The sequence below is a fragment of the Dermacentor andersoni genome, chromosome 3, assembly GCF_023375885.2.
Source record: "Dermacentor andersoni chromosome 3, qqDerAnde1_hic_scaffold, whole genome shotgun sequence".
In the NCBI taxonomy this organism is placed as follows: domain Eukaryota; kingdom Metazoa; phylum Arthropoda; class Arachnida; order Ixodida; family Ixodidae; genus Dermacentor; species Dermacentor andersoni.
This window is the reverse complement of record NC_092816.1, coordinates 155,824,594-155,846,128: the sequence shown is the minus strand read 5'-3', so window position 1 is coordinate 155,846,128 and position 21,535 is coordinate 155,824,594. Positions and strand designations below refer to the sequence as shown.

At 47.7% G+C, this 21,535-nt stretch overlaps 1 protein-coding gene across 1 annotated transcript in view; it reads left to right on the top strand.

The window, feature by feature from the left end:
- Positions 1 to 10,394, top strand: part of LOC126524580 (lysosomal alpha-mannosidase-like) — a 72,385-nt gene extending 61,991 nt beyond the window's left edge. Inside the window, exons 21-25 of the mRNA XM_050172881.3 lie at positions 2,440 to 2,526; positions 3,416 to 3,646; positions 7,135 to 7,290; positions 8,107 to 8,233; positions 10,118 to 10,394. Coding sequence (XP_050028838.1) covers positions 2,440 to 2,526; positions 3,416 to 3,646; positions 7,135 to 7,290; positions 8,107 to 8,233; positions 10,118 to 10,245 — 729 coding nt within the window. The 3' untranslated portion in view covers positions 10,246 to 10,394. The remainder of the gene's footprint in view (positions 1 to 2,439; positions 2,527 to 3,415; positions 3,647 to 7,134; positions 7,291 to 8,106; positions 8,234 to 10,117) is intronic.
- Positions 10,395 to 21,535: the final 11,141 nt, after the last annotated feature.

Sequence of the window (21,535 nt, the reverse complement as noted above, 5' to 3'; positions counted from 1 at the left end):
TCAATGGCTCATGCTCCCGTGAGCATTGGCCCATTCCCTCGTAAGCAAGCAAAAAATGCAGCGGCTAGGTACCGCCTAGAGCGAAGGACTATGCCGCCACCTCATCCGGGCTTGACCCGTAAGGAGGCGGTTATATATCGCCAACTTCAAACAGGGTCGTTATTCACCCCGGTGCTGATGAGGCACGTGTGTCCAAGTGTTTATGAAAGTGATCTGTGTTGTGTGTGCCGAAAGGAAAGAGCCACTGCAGCTCACATCCTTTGGGATTGTGTTAAGAATCCGCATGAAGCTGCAAAGATGACAACGATCCCGCCACGGCTCGAGGCCGCAACGAGGTGCTATGACCAAGATGTCCAAACCCATGCCGTCCAGCAGATCTCGGCGGCCCTCGAAAGGCAACGACCGAGCGAAACCGGAGGGAGGCTGCCACCCCAAAAGAGGGGCAGGCGCGGTTGACCAAAGGGAGTAGTGCGGCCGCGGCCGAAGTAGAGGTGCCACACGCCGCGAAGACGTCATGGCCGCGTCACGGTAACGCCTCCCTAAAAGGGGAAGGCTAACCATTCTGCAGGCGTTCACGACAAAGTTCCATCACTCACTCACTCAGCGGCTCATGCCCCCGTAGGGTTCATCGCTACTCACGTTGCCTAGGTTAGTTGCGATGGCACTACCCTGTGATCGTTATCGCTTATTTTAATGTGCGTTAGTCGGGACCGAAAAGGGAGTGGTTTACGTGTTTCATGTTGCAGACATATCGCTTGCGATGCCGCACCGATCCGCCCCAACAAATAACCCAGCGGCGTACGTGCATCAATTTGACATTATCAAAGAATGTGTTCGCAGTTGCGAGTCAAATGAAGACCACCGATCAAGACAATAAATGGGCGCGCGTCCCTTTCGTCACGATGACCAATTTGTTGCAAATTCTGTCACCTCCGTGGCGTGTGCTAAACTGCTTCCCTGGTCATCCACCTTCATAGAGTGGAATCGCTCATGATTTTTTTTGCCGCGACTGTCGCCGTCGGCGTCACCGTGATGTTGCAGATAAAGTCCAAGGGCGATAACACCGTCGCCGCTCGTCGTACGTACGCTGTATGTGCGGGAAGAAAGCACGCGAGGGAAGCCGACGATCGTGGCTCAATCTGGCACGTGCTAAGGAAGAAAGCGGAAAGCAAGCGCGCCGTCTTCCGTCACGCGAAAGGCCGTGGGAGGGAGGGCGTGGCCGTTGTGCTCCGGCAGCAACCGCACATTTCGCGACCGTGCGCAAGGGGAACTGATGACCGCAGCTCAATCTCGCGCGCCATATATGGAGAAATGTGGGGAGGCAGCGCGGGAGGGGATGGGGGAGGGGGGCGACTTCGACTCCGCCAACGAGTGCGTACTTTCCGTTTCCGGCTCATACCTTTGTGCGTGCTGTTTGCTCGTCGCTGTTTGCGTTGACGCGATGCACAGCACCAAGGTCACTTCGCTCGCTGCTGCTGCCACGCTTGCTCGCGCCAGCGTTTTGACAGCGAGTGACCGCGGTCATCGAGTGTGATGTGTTCATATTTGCCTGTGCGTGCTGACACCATGCTTGTTAATTCAGTTAGTAAGTGACTGTTTCCAAGTTCATACCGCCGATAAGACTGCTATACTTACTTCGTATAACTAATAATTTGCTATCGCAATCTATGCTTCGTGTTTCGGGCGAAACTGCTACATTTCTTGCTGGTGACCGTTCTTCGCATTGTCATTGTTATGAAGTTATCGCTCGGCGCACCTGTATGCGAAATTTTTTTAGTGTTGTCACCGATTCTGCATCGAAAGAGTCTGGTCTTTGATTAGATCACGTGCGCGACGCGAATGGTGTTGCGTGATTTCTTACGTACGCGAGTGCCAGCGATATTACTCTGAAACGTCCGCTGATACATCCATGTGGAACTAGCGAACGCGCCTAATCCGTGAATTTGATTCGTACACGGACGACCGTCTTCGCCGCTATCTTTGTGACAGTTGAGCTTTCGTTGATTTTCTGGGCACGTGTTCACCCAATGAAACGTTTGATGCTCAAAAAATGAACAAGCAAAATAAGATGGCAATGTACGCGCGAAAATATTTTACTACGTTGCAGTATCGGACTGTTGATTTCCGCAGAGTAAGGCGTGAGGTAGGTAGCGGGAGAAAAGGGGAGTTTACAGAAACTTTCACGACCGCGTAATGCATTAGCTCTGCTTGCTTATGCTCCTAGCGGTGAGTAGGGATAATGTGAGACCTCTCGTTTGTTCGGCAGTACCGCTAAGTGATCGCTACGGCCGGCGACCATGGTAATATTGGGCAGGAGACAACTCCTTGCGGCATTTCTTATATATGCCTAAAAACAGGCTTGCAACTGTTTTAATTTCTTGCTGTTTCTTGGCCTTGAACGTGTTCTTCATGAGTGTCTCGTGTTCATTTCTTTCGCAGGACGACGCAAAGAAAGTTCAGTTCACAGTGCTCACCGATCGCTCTCAGGGAGGCAGCAGTCTGCGAGAAGGCTCAGTAGAACTGATGGTAAGCGTGGACTTACTTGCGAATGCATCACAATGCAGAACTGCCCACAACAGCACGGAGACGCACAAGCCCAACAACAAAAACGAAAAGACAAACTCAGCAGTCACGAGTCAATAAGTGCGCTAAACACCTCTACTGCAACAGACCCCTTCACGCGACCTAGCAACCCAAGTCATACAACCAAGTGAATGTTTGCGTAAGCAATTCTAAAGATTGGACTTCACTTTACAGTCACTGTTCACTACTCATTAGCTGTTGCCTCTTTGTGCCCCTGCAAGTGGGTCAGTCCGTGCTAACCCAATTAAATATCTCACATGACACATGTGCCACATGTCCAATATTGTCATGGAATCAAATGAGAGCACATACGAAACATATGCGTTCATATGAGATTATTGGGCATGTGGCATATGTGTCACGTGCGATTTTTGAAAGGGAGGTGGCGATACGAGTTATCAGTGACATGGTCGAGTTTGCAGTCATCCGGTCCATTGGGTGCGTGAGTGAGGAAACAACTTTATCAATGACGTACGCCTCGACGAGGGAACACACAGCAGGGATTGTGACGACCACAAATTTTCTGCTGGGACTGCTGAACGCACATGTACTCATACGGCTTGTGTAGGCTTCAGGTACGTGAGAAGTCGGAGCCGAGCATTGAGGCCTGCCGACCTACACGACGGTGTTGTAAAACTCGGAAGCCACAGGCCGTCTAACACTGTTCTGCACTTCTCACTTGATGACGTATAGCGCGCTTGCTCATTTCGCAATATTATCAGATTTAAGAGGTAATGGCCATTAACCTTACTTCCTCGTTGATATAAACAGGCTATTACGCGTCTGAGTGAAGTTCCTGCCTCAAAAAGTGCCGCGGCGTGGATGTGTGCAGGTTCACCGGCGGCTGCTGTACGACGACGCGTTCGGCGTCGGCGAGCCGCTCAACGAGACGTACTACAAAGGCCGGGGTCTCGTGGTGCGCGGAACTCACCGGGTCACCCTGACGCCTTTCGCCCACGCAGCGGAAGTCCACCGACCGCTGGCAGTAGCGATGTACTCGGCCCCCACCCTCTACTTTGCCCGCGTCGGTAGCAAAGACTACACGGCTGAGTGCAAAACCAACGTGAGTGCGCGTTCGATCGCTCATGAAGGGCTGGTGAACCCCGGGGTAAACCGCAGTGCATTCACAGTTGCGTGTTTTGACGACACTGCAAAGTATTTACCGTGGTGACTGACTGGGCAGAAAAGCTCCGACGTTTTCTTTAAATGTAGCTCCCGGAACAGGCTGTCGCGAGAAAGGTTCCTAGCGACGCGTTTGCGAGAAAATAGCAGGTATTCTTGTTCGCATAGCAATATTACTTTAGGCACTTCAATGCAACAGTCCCACGACAAAAGTATCTGTATTATAATGACGCGAGGTAGGCACTGACAGCATGTACATTAGACCTCTTGCTCAAACTTCGTGTGTTTCCAAAGCCGACTCCAAACCTCGTAATGCAAGCCTCGTATTGCAATGTGAACGTTGCAAAGCTGGGCACCAAAATCTCTCCTCGTCTTCCGAAAATGTTGAGCCCTCAAATCGCGACCTGTTGATGCCGACCGTAAGGTCGGACTCAACACTTAGGTAACACGTCCGGAACATCTTATGGTTGCTGAGGCTTTAGTAAAGCACATTGCTCTGCAAACTAATACTGCACATAGACACATACGTACGTAACTGTGTACACGTGTATGCAATGTTAGGTTGCACAGCGAATCTCTCTACTATTATGGCACCTTAGAGTGTGCGAACAGGAGGAGGAGCGCCGGCCATCTACAGGCATAACGTAGCACTTTCGCAACACCGGAGACATTTCAGAGCACTTCACACTGCTCCACCATAAAAGGCGGAGTAGAAAATAAGTCACGTGATTCTGTCCCGGCCCATCCTTCTGCATTGCTTATAATTTGTCTGAACTTTGTTTAATGCATTTATTGATTTATTTGTCTCAGTTTCATTGTTTTGGTTCAGTTCATTTATTTTGTCAATGGCTCCAGCGAAGCCCATTTGGTGCGGTCACGCTGAGGCGAGGAAAACTTGCCACACCACGTAATTCAGCCGCAACAGTTAACCTTGTCGACCGTCCAAAGCACGGCGTGTGTCTTGCACCAGCAACAAATCGTCTTCGCCTTGCCGAGGTGCTTCACGAGGGGCTTCGGAGGCTTCGATGCCTAAGTGGTCTCCTTTCAGGCGCGTGCCTTGTTCTTTCAGACGTGGGACTTCTTTCAAAATTAACCCCGTATGCATGCTTTCATTCATGTCGTACATTAAGCCTGATTTCATCTGCAAACAAAAATAAGAAAGCTCAGCTGAAGCATAATGACACAAATAAAGGAATTATTTCTTGGAACGTGAGTTTGCCACTAATGTGTTCGCTGTTTTGCATGTTCATGCCCTAAGGCGTGCACCTTTTAGTTAATTGATGTCATTTTGTGCTCCACCCACAGTGGTGGCTCACCAACTTTGTTGTTTTTTTTTCGTTTTCCTCTCTGTCATCTTTCTAACCCCTAACCCCCCTCCCCAGTGTAGGGTAGCAAACCGGAGACTCATATCTGGTTAACCTCCCTGCCTTTCCTCTTCATTCTCTCTCTCTCTCTTTGTTGTTGCGCTGATAAGTACGAGGTCGCAGGATCAAGACCCGGTGGTGGCGGCCGTATTTTAATCGGGGCGAAATGCGATAGCGCCCGTAAACCGTGCAGTGGGTGCCCGTTAAAGAAACCCATGGGGTCAAAATTAATCCGGAATCCTCGACTACGGCGTGCCTCAAAATCAGATTGTGATTTTGGCACGTAAAACCCCAAGATTTAAGAGAAAAGTTATTTTGGGTTCTTTTCTAGTGTCGGCGTAAGTGAAAAGCAGATACACGACATTCCTATACAGGCAAGTTTTTCTTCAACTCCTTTTTATTAGGTGGAGAGATTACGTATGGGAAGTTTGGCTACAGAATGCGCCGGGCTATCTTTCTTTTTTTTTTTGGAAGCAGAGAATGAAAACCAATTTTTTTTGTTGATATCTTTTTTTCGTCCCGTCGTCTCTGCAATGCACTCACCCTTTTCACGCAAATTGTATCATAGTTCACAAATAGCCGTCCGATGCGTTTTATGCGATCCCCTTTAGTTATTACTGCTTTCCAGGGCCAATGCCAAAGCACAAAGCTTATATTTATCGTGCTGCTTTGCCAACCGCAGTGATCGCTGTGTTGAGCAACGCCACCGGCGTCATACAGGCGGCTAGCGTAGACATATCATAGTGATTTATGGTGTACCAGACTTGAAATGCGTGAGAATACGCAGTTCTAGAATAGCGCCTGCAACTACCCGCCGTGGTTGCTCAGTGGCTATGGTTTTGGGCTGCTGAGCACGAGGTCGCGGGATCGAATCCCGGCCACGGCGGCCGCATTTCGATGGAGGAGAAATGCGAAAACGCCCGTGTGCTTACATTTAGGTGCATGTTTAAGAACTCCAAGCGGTTGAAATTTCCGGACTCCTCCACTACGGCGTGCCTCATAATCAGAAAGTGCTTTTGGCACGTGAAACCCCATCGTGTTCAACCGTGGTTGCTAAGGCGCTGTGCCTTCTAGATATTCAATATATGCCTCCCACGCTCCCACACTGTAAGATAAGTGATACCCTTAAATGTGAATAAGGATTAACTCTGTCTATAGTTCACACCTTTTCATACAATAAGGGTGTAAGGGTGTGAGTTATAGACAGATTTACACTGGTTTGCCATTTTGGGGTCTGAATTATTTTACGCGACAAGCAGGTGCATGACCGGGGTTGTTGGAGAAGTATGGGAGAGGCCTTTGCCCTGCGGTGGGCGTAACCAGGCTGATGATGATGATGAGGCTGCATTGTTGGCTGTTCTGTACCAGCGCAGCCATATAAATTCCTAGCTGGCCTAGAACGGGGAGCCGGTAAAACACGACGTCAGAAATAGAAATTACTGATAACTGGCAGAAACAGAAAAAGCCGCCCAATGATGGTGTTACCTATTCGTTTGACGTTTACACAAGGTAACTGATTTTTTAGTCATCTGTGAATATACGTTTCAAAACAAAAGTTCGGGTCTGCGACGCAATCTGCGTTGCTGATTGAATACCGAGTACGCCGACCATCGCCACACGAAAACGGCTGCAAAACTTGCCAGTTTCTACTTAAAGAGAAAAGAAAAATAAGGTTACAAAAGTAGACGAATACGCCAAACATGATACCGTAACCAAAATTCAAAATGCATATAAACTACACACTAAAATGTTTCCGCCCTTAAGCATGGCGCTTTGTCTAATTCAAGTACTCTCGCTGTTATACTGTCATACCATTGACAAGAAGAGTAATCGAGTCACTGTCCACGAAGGAATACCCTACAGCCTCGAGAGTTAATTTCTGTTTGTTACGGCACGGCCAAGATTCAAGCACATTTTGCGCAGGCGAAGGGCTCCTACCTAAGGTTGTTTCCACTGTAAGATCGAAGCTGAAAGTCATTCCTGAATGTGGTCCTGCATTGACGCCGCTTCTCGAGCTTCATCGTATGGTGTCTCACGAACGAGCAATCTCCGTGCCTGCGTGCAGTGCTCGGCTCTTGCGAGGTCGCTGCCCCGCAACGTGCAACTGCTGACCCTCGAGCACTGGAACAAGGAGGACAAGGTGCTTCTGCGGCTGGAGCACATCTTCGAAAAGAAAGACGACGCGGGTGAACTCTCGAAGCCGGCCAACTTCAGCTTACAGGTGAGAGATCGTGCTGGCCGCGTCTTCGTTTGTAGGGATCTTTACTTAATATTTCGGTACCCGCCGGACTAACAAGCGCATTTACTGTGATATGGTTTACGTTGGCTATCTTAACAGCAATATTGTTTTGCTTTTGTGTCATACTGATCATACTGCTTATAGTTATTGTTACCTATGCCATTTTCCTTTATTTTTTCTCTTCGATATTCAGAACACTAAACACTCTATGCCACCTAACAGAAGCGACAAGTATGGGTGCTCTTTTTCTACGGGGAAGGGAGAGCTAGTTAAACAATTTCGTGTTTTTCTTTTGTATCTCCCGCATTGTCGTCTGGATGTAAAGGCTTTTTTTTTTCTTTGTAGTCAAGACAGCATGTACGCCTTGTGAATGACGGCACTGCATAGGTCCATCTGCAAGAAAATAAAATAAATAAATAAAATAAATAAATAAATAAAGGAATATCTAATATTCGACACACAGGAGTATTTGCGCACATTCTTGCATTGCGACAACCTAGCTTCACTGTAGAAATAAAAAGAAATCCAGTTCAGCAATGTCCAAATTCAATATAAGATAGCATTTTCCGATAGCAAAGGCCTCCAGCCCACCCTCCGCGTCGTTTTTCCAGTCTCTTTGCCAATGTTACCGATGTGCACCTGGGTCCGACAACATGAAAAAGTTCGAGTTACAAATATTATTTTTTAGAAGGATTTAAAACGATTCAAGTTCAAAGTCGCGACTACACCGCGACGGTTCCGGAGAGGAGTCCACAATTACAAGCTTTTCCTTTTCTTTTTTTTTTCTTTCCATTGCAGGCTGCTTTTGTGCGGACGATTACCGACGTGACGGAGATGAACCTGGCCGCCACAGAAACGAAAGACAAGACCACGCGTCTCCAATTCGAGGCAGGGGACAACCACGAAGCTCAACGCAGCGTGTCAGGTATGGCGCACGTTCGGCACCCAAGCTGCGTTTATCGCTTGCCCGTGTGTGTCCTCGCTGGGCGCCGATTACATTCGCTAAAAGAAACGCTCCGGCACAACCGCGCGAGCTCTCGTGTCCCCGTGCGGTCCTGACTGACCTTCCGAGTGGCCCCACGCGCCGAGGGAACGTTTCGCTCAGAATGGCTCGCGTGAGTGCGGCTGCCGTGGAGCGGTAGTCAAGAGTTCGACGAAAGTTCGTCTGGTCAGGTAACATGATGATGAAGAAATTGCGGCCACTGACCAAGTCAAGGTGAAAAAACACACAGAGACGTTTCGGGACCCGTACGGGTTCCTTGGTCACACTAAAAGCGGGCAAGAGCCGCGAGTCGTTTTTATGGCAGAATGTGACGTAGGGAACGGGTGTAGTTAGCGGGAAGATTGCCATCAGTCCTGTTGATAGTGTTGTCAGTAGTTTGAATAAATAAAGATTCTAACAAGAGTCGCGTCATCGAATTCTTTTCCTTAGCTATTACAGCAGCGTTTTCCCAATCGATGCGGTGACTGCGATTATCGGCGTGTTCGGCAAGGGCGTTCGAGACTTTTTTCTTGTTGGACACGTCCCTTTGGTGCTCTTTTAGTCTTCTCGTGAATTTGCCGGTTTCACCGATGTAGCTGCAGCTGCAGTCTGCGCATGGTACCTTGTATATGACACCGGGATAATTCTTGCTTTCAAGCCTATCCTTTACGTTAGCGGTCCATTCGCGGGCAGTGGGGATCGTACTGAGCCGATCCTCGTCGAGCGGCCCGTTGTGTCCTGCGTCAGCACGGTGTGCAGACCCGCATCACATTCTGTGGACATTTCGAGGGCTCCAAACCAGCCTTCGAAGTCACCTGCACCGTGCGGTGGCCTATACGTCGGGGCGTGGACATTCGTCGTAACCGGCCTCCAGACTCGCCCGAGTGTATTGATGGACCACAGTTCCACTCTTGTACGAACAAATTGCAGAACCTGACGTCACGGTGACGGCCGTGGCACGGCCATCAGTTTCGGAGCGAGTCAGATAGATATGTGGCCGTGCCGAGAGAGTGATGCGTACGCGGGTGAGCCACTCGGCTTAATACTGGCACCGTTCTTTTTTTGAAGCGGGCTCTCCCCAGGCGGGATTTCTTTCCTATAAAGAGACCACGCTAACCATTTAGTCCCCAGCATATTATTCATGCCCTTCCTTTTGTGGTACTCCAGCGTTTCTGATTTGAGCACAGGAAACTTAGCTCAGAGCCTATAGTGGCGATTTTAGTACTCTAGAAAGGGCTTTTAGTTGTGAATAGGTCAACAAACTGTACTAATTAAGTTTGTTTTGCTCAAATAACATTATCTTGTTTCTTGCACTAATTCTCCATGGCTAGAAATAAAAGCTGTTTTAATTTTCCGTGATGTGAAACTCTGTTCGGACATTACGGAATTAATAGTCTAGAAACTTCTTTTAGAAAATGTTTGTGAAGATTGCCTGAAACGTCCAGTCATTGTGTTTTGCTGAACTCTCAGACCTACTGTTTTAATATATTTCGGCCAAGTGTAGATGACTGCCATGTGCTCAGCTAAGCCTTCAAAATTTTCAAAACGCGTTCTGAAAAAATATCCTCGAATGCTCTTCTCAGGACGTCTTTAGGACCTGGTGAAACCAGACAACTGAACTTGATGGGGATGTTTTGACTCTCACGTAAGGACGTCCTCAGGAAGTTCAAACGTACTCAATCGTACGTCCTGAGGATGTCCTGAGGGTTTCATTGCGTTGTCTGGATTTGAAATAAAACTCTTTTCCCTTGATAAACTTGACTCAGCTCAAGCCTCCAGAGTGGAGTAACTAATCAAATAACATTAAAAAGAAACACTTCCTCGCAGGCGACGACGACGGATCACTGGTCGTGTATGGCCCAGAATACTACGTGTACCTGACGCCGATGCAGATCAGGACCTTCTTGGTGACTTTCTCTTCGGGCGAGAAACATATGGTGTGTTCCACCGACTAAAAGCGGGAAGAGTGGCCAACACACAGACGCATACGAAGCTTTCGTTGCGCGTCATGTCTACTTGTTGACGCACGACTCGCCTGTATTTGAACAATAAAGTTGCTATAAACACGAAACTCTTCCCAGGCTTGTGCTGGGAACTACTTTTATATGAGCAGTTCAGTTTTTTTTGTGTGTTTTTGCCTACTCTTGAAACGTTTTATTAACGACTGAATAAAAGGGATGAACATTTTTATCCTGCGAAGCGCCTGAAGGAATCGGGCTGTAAGAAGTAATGTCTTTTATGTGTTGCCTAAGAATAAGTTTACCTTAGTGGTCAGTTTTTGTCGGCCCAGTCATTCCCACTGATACTGCAGTGTCCCAGAAGCCAGTGAATAAGTTTGTCATGTCTGTTGTCATGCAGTGGTAATAACTTTGTCGAACATACGATTGTAATTATTCATTCGAGTCTGGATGCATTGTGTTTTGCCTGCTTTGGTTGACTTCCTTGCAGTCGCAGAATACTGCTCGTTATACGGGGTGTCTCCTGACTAATGAATCCAAGAGCAGCGAGTTCTGTCCCGTCAGTGTAGTCACACAAGATATCTTCAACTTGATTTTTACGTACTATACGCTGGGTGGATGAGTGCAGCGACAAAACTGCATATCTTCACCGGAGCACCGGTGTGTAGGTACATTTTGACGGTTTTCGACGTGTATAGGTGTGTAAATGTATATACGTGTGTGCACATGCATGAGCATCGGCGTGTGTACATGTTTACAAGTACGTCTTGGGGATATTCCAAGGTACTTGCTTTAACGCTTGGAATGGCATTCCAGCTGCCTTATTAGTGGCGGGAATAGTAAGTTGTATCTGAGGCTGACTCAGATACGTCACTTCGCAGAATACGTCACAAACCACACGCACATACTTAAACAAAAGAGAAGCGCAAGAAGAAGAAAGAAAAAGCAACTACATCATAAAAAAGACAAGAAAAGAATGCATGACAATTAACATAAAGCAAGCTGAAACGCCTCAAATGGAACGGAAACGTCACTACATATTCAGTAACCGTAGTTCTTTATCAAATAGCGTTTGTACCGCAGCCTTGGGTGCTGTTCTTGAGGTACTCTTGTGATCTGAGCTCGATTCCGCTCGGCATCAGAGAAATTTAAGGGACCTTTCTCGTCACTTTAGAGGGGCACATTCCCAGGGGCACACACTCATTACTCCTAGTCGGCGTAAAGGAGTTTCTGCGAGCAGTGGTGCCTACTCAGTCACGCGTCTACAGTAATTCATGTCGGCGTGCGAGAGCTTCATTAAATAGAGGCACGCATGTACACACTGGTGCACACTCAGCGACTCAAGTTGATACAATAATTAGTTTCTAACCCTGTTGCCTCAGCAAAGCAGCCAAATGGACTAACCTTTAGACGCGGTGGTTGGCAGCGAACAAGGTATGCGGGAAAACGGTTAGATAGAAACATAGATTCCCAGATGGACGCATAGATAGAGAGCCCCCGGAAAGTGCATGAAGCATCCAAAGAATGCTAACGCATTGATAAGCGACACGGCCTATGGCTCCCAAACATATGTTCACTCAGAAGCACGCGTGGCATAAACATGATCCAAAACAAAAATATACTAGCGCTGACTACCTGTGAGACACTACAGCAACAGATTTAACTCCACTTACACGTGATCGATCTTTGCGGCGTCCAGCCAGCCGTACGGGTCTACCTATGAAATTGATCTCGAGTCGCTCTCAACTCGCGCTCTGGGCTACCTGCGTTTTTTTTTCTGTCGCTTTACTTGCAAAGAGGAATGACCGCATCCACTCACAAGCGCCATCGGCGACATGTACAAGCTAATAGAAAAAGAAAGAAGAAATATGCTCTCCATAGCTCTAACTCGGAGCTGATCCAGAACTGCATAGATGGAGAAACCTTCGAGGCTGTTCTAGGTCGCCCTAATCTCACTTACCAATGGTATTCATGCGCTGTTATGCCCCGCACGTGCTGTCGCGTAACGTACTCCACTGAGTCTACAGTGTCGCGTCGCGTTTATTATAACTCTATAGGTGAGGACATCAGCACTTACACGAGTGTTACAACACCAGTCCCACTCCACCGAACAGTTTTTTTTTCATTCTTTCTAAGATTTGCTTCTTCCTTTCTTTCTTTATTTGGTTCTCTCTTCCTTCCTTTCTTTCCTTCTTTCTTTCTTTTATCGGGACATATAAACGGACAACGGAGAGATTCCACAGTGAGATTCCCGGCTAGATACCAAACGCGTTGCCAACGCCACGATGCGCCTATACACGCTGGGACGATTCTGCAATCCTGCAGACGGGACAACATTGGGGCGAGTGCGTGCGGTATTCGGCTGCCGTGGCGCCACACCGGCGACCAGGAAGACGCCGAAGACGCCTCGATTCGCCCGGCGAGCAGCAGCCGTGCTCCGATGCATGCGGGTCGGCAGGAGGCTCGACGTATCGCAGCGCCGTCCGCGGGGGGACATATGAAGCAAGCGGCATCTGTAACTTGCACGCACACACACGTGCTATCTCTCCATCTGCCTCAATTTCTCCCACTGCCTCATTTGTACACGTATACAGAGACAGCACACACACGGAGAGGCAAGGAATACGCATCGTTGATTGAAGAAGTTTGACCGATGCGCCAACTTTGTTACGGCCAATGATTCCAACCAATGATAGCCTATCGCACTACTAACGTTTAGTGAGCCGCACTAGCATGTGGCGCCACATACCTCGAGCACGATACTTGTGATATTTCGACTCTCAGCTGAATTTCTCATTCGCGCTTGCGGTCGCGGTAAACTGTACTCGTACATACGCCCACCTTCTGATCCATATTTGAGAAGGCACCCACGACCGCAGGTCGCAGTAAACCTGCAAGACATGCACGCCGTTTGCAGACCCGCACATTGATACGTGTGTTCGATGTCACGTACGTGTCGGGTGATTCCTTGGTACATAGAGATAACATGTGAATTCGTGTCGTGAAGCTGGTAGCCGCATAAAGTAAGCCTAGATAACCAACGCCGCTGGCCAATAAGTAGGTTGCACTAATAATAAGGAGTTTCGTCTAGAGACTCTTTTCAACATACGGCTCATCTGAATTAACATTAGTGTAGCTTGGTCAATCTATTTCGGGCTCTGCATGACTGCTGGATATTTTAAGTGCGCTAAGAATAGGCAATAGGAAACCGATTGTGTGCCACGACTGTCTACGACGTGACCTCGCGCTTTGAAGTGAAAGTTACATCACCTATAGTTTCTGTTTTCGTATTTGACGACAGTTACGAGCCTAATTCAAAGGACTACCCGCGACCACCGAAAAATATGATTGCCCGAGAACACTTGTGAAGAATCCGAAGTGCTGGCCGAACGTGCGCTTTGGCACCATATCTAGGCTTACTGCATGAACACGCCCGGACCATGAACTACAACAGCAGTGAAATGGTAGCGCTCGGTTAAGCTGCATTCACACTGTTTACGGAACTCCGCTGACGAGAATTACGCGGTTCGGTGCCACCCTATCGCGCCGCCCACTGATACGAAACAAATATTGTGTGGGCGACGCAATTCGCTGCGTGTCAGCAACGTCATGCACGTCCGCTGAATTTAGTCTGTTGCATGTATCCTAGCTTAAGACGCACGGCCTTGCCATGGAGGGACATGCGCGGGCGTTTGGTCGAGCTCACTAAGCATTGAGAGTGCAGACGTACGTACGTTTACGATCGCCATCAAGGAGTTCGATCCCGATTGAACGGACATGGAGGCAGCAAAATCATGATACGAAATGTCCGTGTAGCCGCACTCTATCCGGATCTGGCTAAAGTGCAGTCGAAAGCGCCCAAGTGAAAGGCGCTACAATCGATCCGGCAGGAGACTTAACGACCTGTTTGCTACAGTCACTAACCACTGTTCGTGTAGTTCACAATAATTTAATACAATGTGTCAAGCAGAGAGCTGCCTAAGTGTCGTGGGCTAGGTGCGAGGTACCATCGAGCACCTATTGTGTACCTGCCCTCCCTACGATGTCCAACGCCTCTCTCTGCGGGCAACTTTACGCCGACTGGACTCGAGACCGTTCACCGAGTCAAAGATACTCGGACCGTGGCCACACCCGTCACTGGCTCGAAAAGCGATACGTGCACTAGTGCAGTACTTGAAGTGCACCGGCTTAAGAGACCGTTTATAGTGACCCTGTGTATGGTGTCCCTCCCGCACGTACTCAGTGCTTACTCTCTCCCTTACTTCCTCTTTCTATTCCCCTTTCCCCCACCCCCACTCTAGGGTAGCAAACCGGATGCTGTTCTGGTTGACCTCCCTGCCTTTCCTATCCTTGTTTTCTCTCTCTCTCTTCATCCCGCAAACCCGCACATGACCGCATTCGACCGGGCGGTTGCGTGCTGTATCCGCCCTCAAAATTGACATCATCCCGCAAAAAAAAAAAAAAAGCAGCAGGTACTCCTCCAAGGCAGCAGCTACCTAGCTTGAATTTCGGAGAAGAGCGCAACTGAACTACGCAAATTTATCGGCCTCTAACGGCTGCCATTTGTCGCTTTCAATTGCCAGCACCAACCCTCATAGCCGCCTGTTGAAACAGGTAAAGCCAATGCTACCGATGTTCTTTTTTTTTTCATGCGGTTTACGCATTCAACGGTGCAACAACGCGCCGGCATGATGAATTGGTTTAGCGAGTCGACGCTCCCAAAACACAGAAAAAGAAAGCAGAGCCGCGATACAGGAAGGTGCAGCGTGCCTTTTGCCCACCAAACACTTACGTGTGTACCGCAGAATCACGTGACCGACTCCTCGTGACGTAGGCCGGGAAAGGGCTATTGGTGCACGTATTTATAAAACAACTACAGAATGGCAATGTCGTGGTGGTTACTTAGCAGCTGCAGGAAAAGCCAGATCTGCAGATCTGCAGGAACTGCAGTTGCTGCCAAGATCTCGTTCGCTGCTGATTTCCTTCTTTTTAACCTTTTTTAAACTTTGTAATCCTACAGCAGCCTAAATGATAACATTCGTTATAAAGAAAATCTTGCGATGTAAGGTCGATGGATACTGGCCTTCGAATCAACGGCCAGTTGCAGTAAAGCGCGTTAAAAACACTCGGGTTCAGCTTTTTTTTTTTTTTTCTGATTCATAGTAAGCCAGGTTATGCACGCTCATGTATAACGAGCTACAGCCCCCCTTTGTCGTCTTCTCGTGGTCCTCTCATTTACACTAGCGCATCTCTTCAACCGCGTTTTCTTTCTATTCTGTCTTTTCTTATTTCTTGCTTTCGTACATCAAAGGCACCCTCGTAGTTCTCACTTTTCTTCGAGAAGGGTCATCTTTCTGGCTTCCTCCCGCCCGCGAGTTAAGCAGACCGTTTCTTCGAATCTCTGTTCTTGATCTTTCTGAGGACTCAACAACCAACCTCTCTGCCGGGAAATCTGTCCATAACCAAACCCAACCAAGCACTTCGCCTGACTGGTCTGACTACATTCTCTTTCCTTATCCTCGAAACTATACCGCACACCGAGAGACCACTAGGCTAGGTGTCATTATTTCTTTCGTTTCTATCCCTCCCTCCCTCGTCCTCTCTTTCATCCTGTCCTGCCAAACGCGGAGTAGCAAGAGCGACCACTTCCGCACCGCCAGAGCCCACCCGCGCAAGGTCTCCCGGTAGCGGCACCGCAAATGAAGCCTGGCGCCATCAACGTAGCCAGACCCGGAGAATCTATGCAGGGGCGCGCTCGCTCGCTCATTAAACTCGAAGGCCCACCGCGAGCAGTATTGGCCTTTCTTTTTTTTTCTTTGCCATGCGACCCATAAGCCCTCCGCGAGCCGCGCTAAGAGCTTTTCTCGAGATGAGACGGCGAGATAACCGCGCCTTATGTATACAGCGTGCGCTATTGCCGAGTCCGACGGTGTGGCCCCGGCAGCTTATAAGCGCCGATGCCGCATTGTGAGTCCAGAGCGGCGCGGCGGGTACGGGCATTGTTGTCCGTGACGCGCATGCGAGTTGTTGCTCCAGCTAGCTGGCTGCAGTGGCCCGTGGCTGGGCGCCGCCGAGGTAGACAATTGAGGCAGCGAACTTGATCTCTGTTGGAGCGAGAGGGGGACATGGCCCGCCGCGATCAATCTCACACCCTCCGTGCTGAGGAGGCGGCGCCGGCGGAAGTGGTTTCGCGGACGCGCTCGTGGACCGTTAATAAATTCTGCGCCGGGCGCAATGCGGACTATCGTAACGTTTAAGTAGAGCGTAGGGATTCAATGTGCATTTTAAAAGAAAGTTTGGCTCTGAATCACGACCTTCAGGGTAACGAGCGAAGTTTGTCAGACTTGGCTCTGCTTGGAAGAATCGAGTAGAGTGTGAAAAGATGTGGGGCCAACTGGCGAGATCCACATTTGCGCAGCGTTCGTCGGAAGCTGGGAGTGTGTCCGGTGCTTGAGCAAAGGATCTTCGAGCTCGCCTACAGTGAGTGGCTGGTCTCGTGTGTTCGCATGGTTCTTGAATAACTGGGAAATGTGCGAGCCTCGTGCATAGCTCCCAGAGTATTCAAGTTCTTGTGAAGAACACAGGAGATGAAGTGTGCCGGTACCACCGAAGATTGCTGCGTAAACAAGAGTAGATAAAGCGTGACGTTTCTTCATCTCAGTTCAGACTTCTTGCGATGCCACTATTCAATTTCCGTAAGGTGCTCAAATATATATATATATATATATATATATTGCGCATTGTGGGGATGCGCGACTCTCACGCGTCCCTTGATATGTTGTTTTCTCGCATAGCTCTCGTCTCCTGTAATCCGCGGCGGTCGGTATGCTTACAGGGTAGTACGAGAGATGGCGCGAGTGTTGCTGTGCTACCGCCACCTAACGGCGGGGTTACTTGGGCGCAAAAATCTCTTCGCCTTTGGCTAGTAATCGGCGAGCGGCGCGGATCTTCTGCGCATGCGCCGATCCATGCTTCTGCGAGACCATCCCGCGAGCCCTACCCCGGAATGGACGAACACGATCGTTCGAACGCGCCACCGTTCGCGTGACCGTACGCGCGAACAACCAGGCGTTGGTGTCCAGCATGGGGCGAACAAATTCGCTCGTTATCCGGTAGCGGTGAGTCGGACTTCGGTTATGTGTCGCGCACCCATCGGCTTATTTTGTGGATAGCAACTCGCCTAGCAGGCATTTGTCTATGAAAGGGGTAATAAATCCTCTTGTGATTGTTTGGACTACTGTGTTGTCGTTCCTTTGTCCCAAAAGCACGGGTGGGAACCCACAGCATGTACAGTACGAACATAAACTTTGATAAATTCTGACAGTGGGATAAATTGCTGCTATGGATGGATGGACGGATGCAAAACTTTAATAAGATCCTGAGGTACGCGACACAGCGAACTGCGGGCCGCTTCCACGTTGGGACAGTCAGGCCTTGCCCGACCGCCGCATCGTGGGCCCTCTGGACAGCCCATAGTTGCGCCCCGGCATCGGGGCTCTTGATAGCGGAGAGCCACTTGTCCTCATTGATTTGTTCTGTGCCTCGTAACGAGGGGCAACGCCAGAGAATATGTTCTAGGCTAGCGATGTCATTGCAGCGCCTGCAAGAACTAGTGGCATAGGTGTCGGGATAAATTTCTGGAATAAAGCCGGGTTGGGATATGAGCCTATTTGCAATAATCTGAGGTCAACAGCGATCATCCGACCACATACGACGAAATTGCGCAGCACTTTTATCTCAGCAGGAGAGACTTTCCCCTTCCACAGAAGAAGTTAAATAGAGCGCAGGCATTGCTGCTATATTTCGCCGCAATAAAATAAGCCAAAGTCTGCAAAACGAAGACAACCGTGCAAAGAGGGTTGCTCGTGCCAGAGTGCACTCCCTCTTTCACTTACGCACAATCCATGGCTGCTTGGCACCCAAGGTCTTGCTTAAGGTTAGTAGGAACCACTGCAGAGAATACCCACAGAATGGCCTTATTTGTGGGCCCAGTAAGTGCAGTGCATACTGAAAGATAGTCAGTCACGAAAATAGCTAATGAAGCATTCTCGGGAAGCTTTACAGCAATATCAGTTATGATCTGTTAAATACCATTTAACGAATTACTTTACAGCACATATTGCAAACCGGTGAGCTTGCAAGACGCGCCCATCCACTTGGAACACATTTTGAGGAATATTGGGATATCATTATGTCGAGACATCAATCCCCAACCTTTCGATAAAAGTGCATTGTTGTTTCACTTACTTCTTCAACGAAGCGTCGTTTTACACATTAAAGCAAGAAAGCAACTAGAATGCCACTGTATTTCGTCGCACATACTTTGGGAATGAATATCTCGAAACTGTTGTCGTCCTGAGGATACGTTCCAAAGGGAACTAGAACTGCTATTCGAACGAACTCATCGGCTACATCTCGGAAATTGCAATATGTGACGCAATATAATTATATAAAAACTTAATTATTGAAATTTTTTCACTAGTCCATGATGTATGCCATTTTCTTGCAAAGGTAATGTCCGCCCCTTATGAAAATGACTGTTGAAAAGTTGTTGGCATATTGTTGACGAATTGTTGACTCAATAGCCTTTCAACAATACCTCAACAATTATTGAAACCACAGGCAATAATTCAAGAGTAAAATTGTTGGGCAGTTCACAACAAAAAAGTCGTTGACTAAATTCTGTTGGTATATTGTTGAATAGTATTGAGTATTATTGAGCCATTGTTGAGCAGTTTTCAACAATAAAGTCATTGACTAAATTCTCTTGATATATTGTTGAATAGTATTGAGTATTATTGAGCCAATATTGAGTAGTTTCCAACAATAAAGTCGTTGACTAAATTCTGTTGATATATTGTTGAATAGTATTGAGTATTATTGAGCCAATATTGAGTAATTTTCAACAATGAAGTCGTTGACTAAATTCTCTTGACATATTGTTGAATAGTATTGACTATTGAACCATTGTTGAGTAGTTTCCAACAATAAAGTCGTTGACTAAATGCTGTTAACTTATTGTTGAATAAAATTGAGTCACGAGCAATATTGAGTTTCGAAGTACATGTGAAAAACACACGCACATATATATGTGTGCGTCTTTTGCACATATATGTTGCTTTACTGATCACATGATCACCATTGCATATATACAGGGTGTTGTTTCACGTTACTTGAACCATAGACGTATATACACGTGTTTCAGCTAACTTTACTCAGAGTTTAAAAATATGCCGATGCACCATAAGACGATGCGACCAAATGCATGTTGCTCACTCTTGTACGTGTCACGCTATTCTTGTATTTTTCCTAAGTAGTTAATTAGTCAAGAAAATTAGCCATTCTGAAGGAACAAAGTTAGGCGAAAAATTCTAATTAGAAAGCTCTAGAGCACTTTGCAAAACGTCCTATTAGGCAATTTCTCACTTTCTATCTATTAAGTGTTAGTGTTTTTCAGCTTACTGCGGATGCCCGTGAAATAGAAAAAATATCACCTGACATATCCGCTTGCGCGCCGTGCTTGCAGCGCTCCCAAACGAGCATACCATCGAGCAGGGTGTGTTGCCGCTTAAAAGGCAACAGGGCAGTGACGAAGGCGTTGGCTGTGGTATTGACGCCAGCGACGTGCTTCCCTCGCTGCGGTTCATGATGGCGATAAGCAGACGGGTGTTCACACCGGTTAAATGGCATGTTTTCGTTTGTGCGCAGAAGGCTTAGGAGCAGTGCAATCACGACTCGCAGGCGGGCATATGTCACGTGGTGCTTTTTCTATTTCGCGAGCATCCGCAGTAAGCTGAAAAACAATAATACTTAACAGATAGAAAGACAGAAACTGTTTATTCGGACGTGTTGCCAACAGCTCTGCAACTTTCTAATTGGAATTTCTTTCCTAACTTCCTTGCTTCAGAAGTTGGTTAATTATGCTTGCCTAATTAGCTAATTAAGCAAAAATACACAAATAGCGCGACACGCTACATACCAAAGGGAGCAACATGCATTTAGTCGCGTCGTCATAGAGTTTACACTCGGCCTAAAGTTAGCAGAAACACCCTGCATATGTATATATATATATATATATATATATATATATATATATATATATATATATATATATATATATATATATATATATATATATATATATATATATATATATATATATATATATATATGCAGTTTCAGAAGACAAACGTCCCTACAACCGATGATTGGACGCATCCTGCATTTCCATCGGCGTCCATTATAAGGGGCCAGTGCCCTGGCTGTGTGTTAGGAAACGGCATTGCATGCCTCCATGTTAAATATGATCAAGGTGGCGGAGAACGTTAACAAAATTCAAGTCTGGGGTTTGACGTGCCAAAACCACGCTTTGATTATGAGCCGCACCGTAGTAAGAAACGCCATATTTATTTTTGCCATCTGGGGTCCTTTAACCTGCACCGAACGCACAGTACACGGTAGTTTTTGCATTTCACCCCAATCGAAATGCAGCCGCCGCGGCCGGCATTAGATCCCAAGCACTCGGGTTAGTAGAGCAACAGCTCAGCCACTATGCCACCACGGTGGGTGCGGCGGAGAAAGGAGTGAACATCGTTTTTACAGAGTGCGTTTCGCTTACCCGTTAGCGCGCTATACAGAACGAAACGAAAAGCTTGGCCGATATGTACGACATGGTGCTCATATTTCACATGGAGGCCAAATTCTTTTCTGTGACCTAGACGGGGTGCTGGCGAATGTGTTCGGAATCTGCTCGGCCACCAAGCACAATCTGCGCTGCTATACGTTCTCGGTGACAAATCGCACAGCGCAGGAGCACACGCACAAATGTTTAAAGAATGGGACGACAGACCGCCCGCACTTTGCCATGACGTCGAAATAAGAAGCACAAACAGCGACGTTTCTGTACTTTTCTGGTCAATAGTTCAGTTCGCATGGTTGCGGCACGCATTACTTTTTTTTTTTTTAAATTTAAACGACGAAAACTTTGCGCGCACAAATTAGCGCGGCGTTTGTGACGTTTGAATTTGGCGCCTTTTCCCGCGCATGCCATTAGCTCCGGCCGGTGCACAGCGTTACTGCGCTAAAGAAAGTAGTTCATCAAAAAAGCGAAGCAAAAAACTTTTATACACTTGCAAATCGCCACAATTGTTCAGTAATAACATGAGATTACATAATTTGTTATCCAATGGTACAATTTATGATAATATAAGCGTGTATTTGTATGAGTGTACATGTATGATTGCGCGTTTGCGAAGTTGCTGCTTGGCGCATTCCGGCGAGTTCGTGC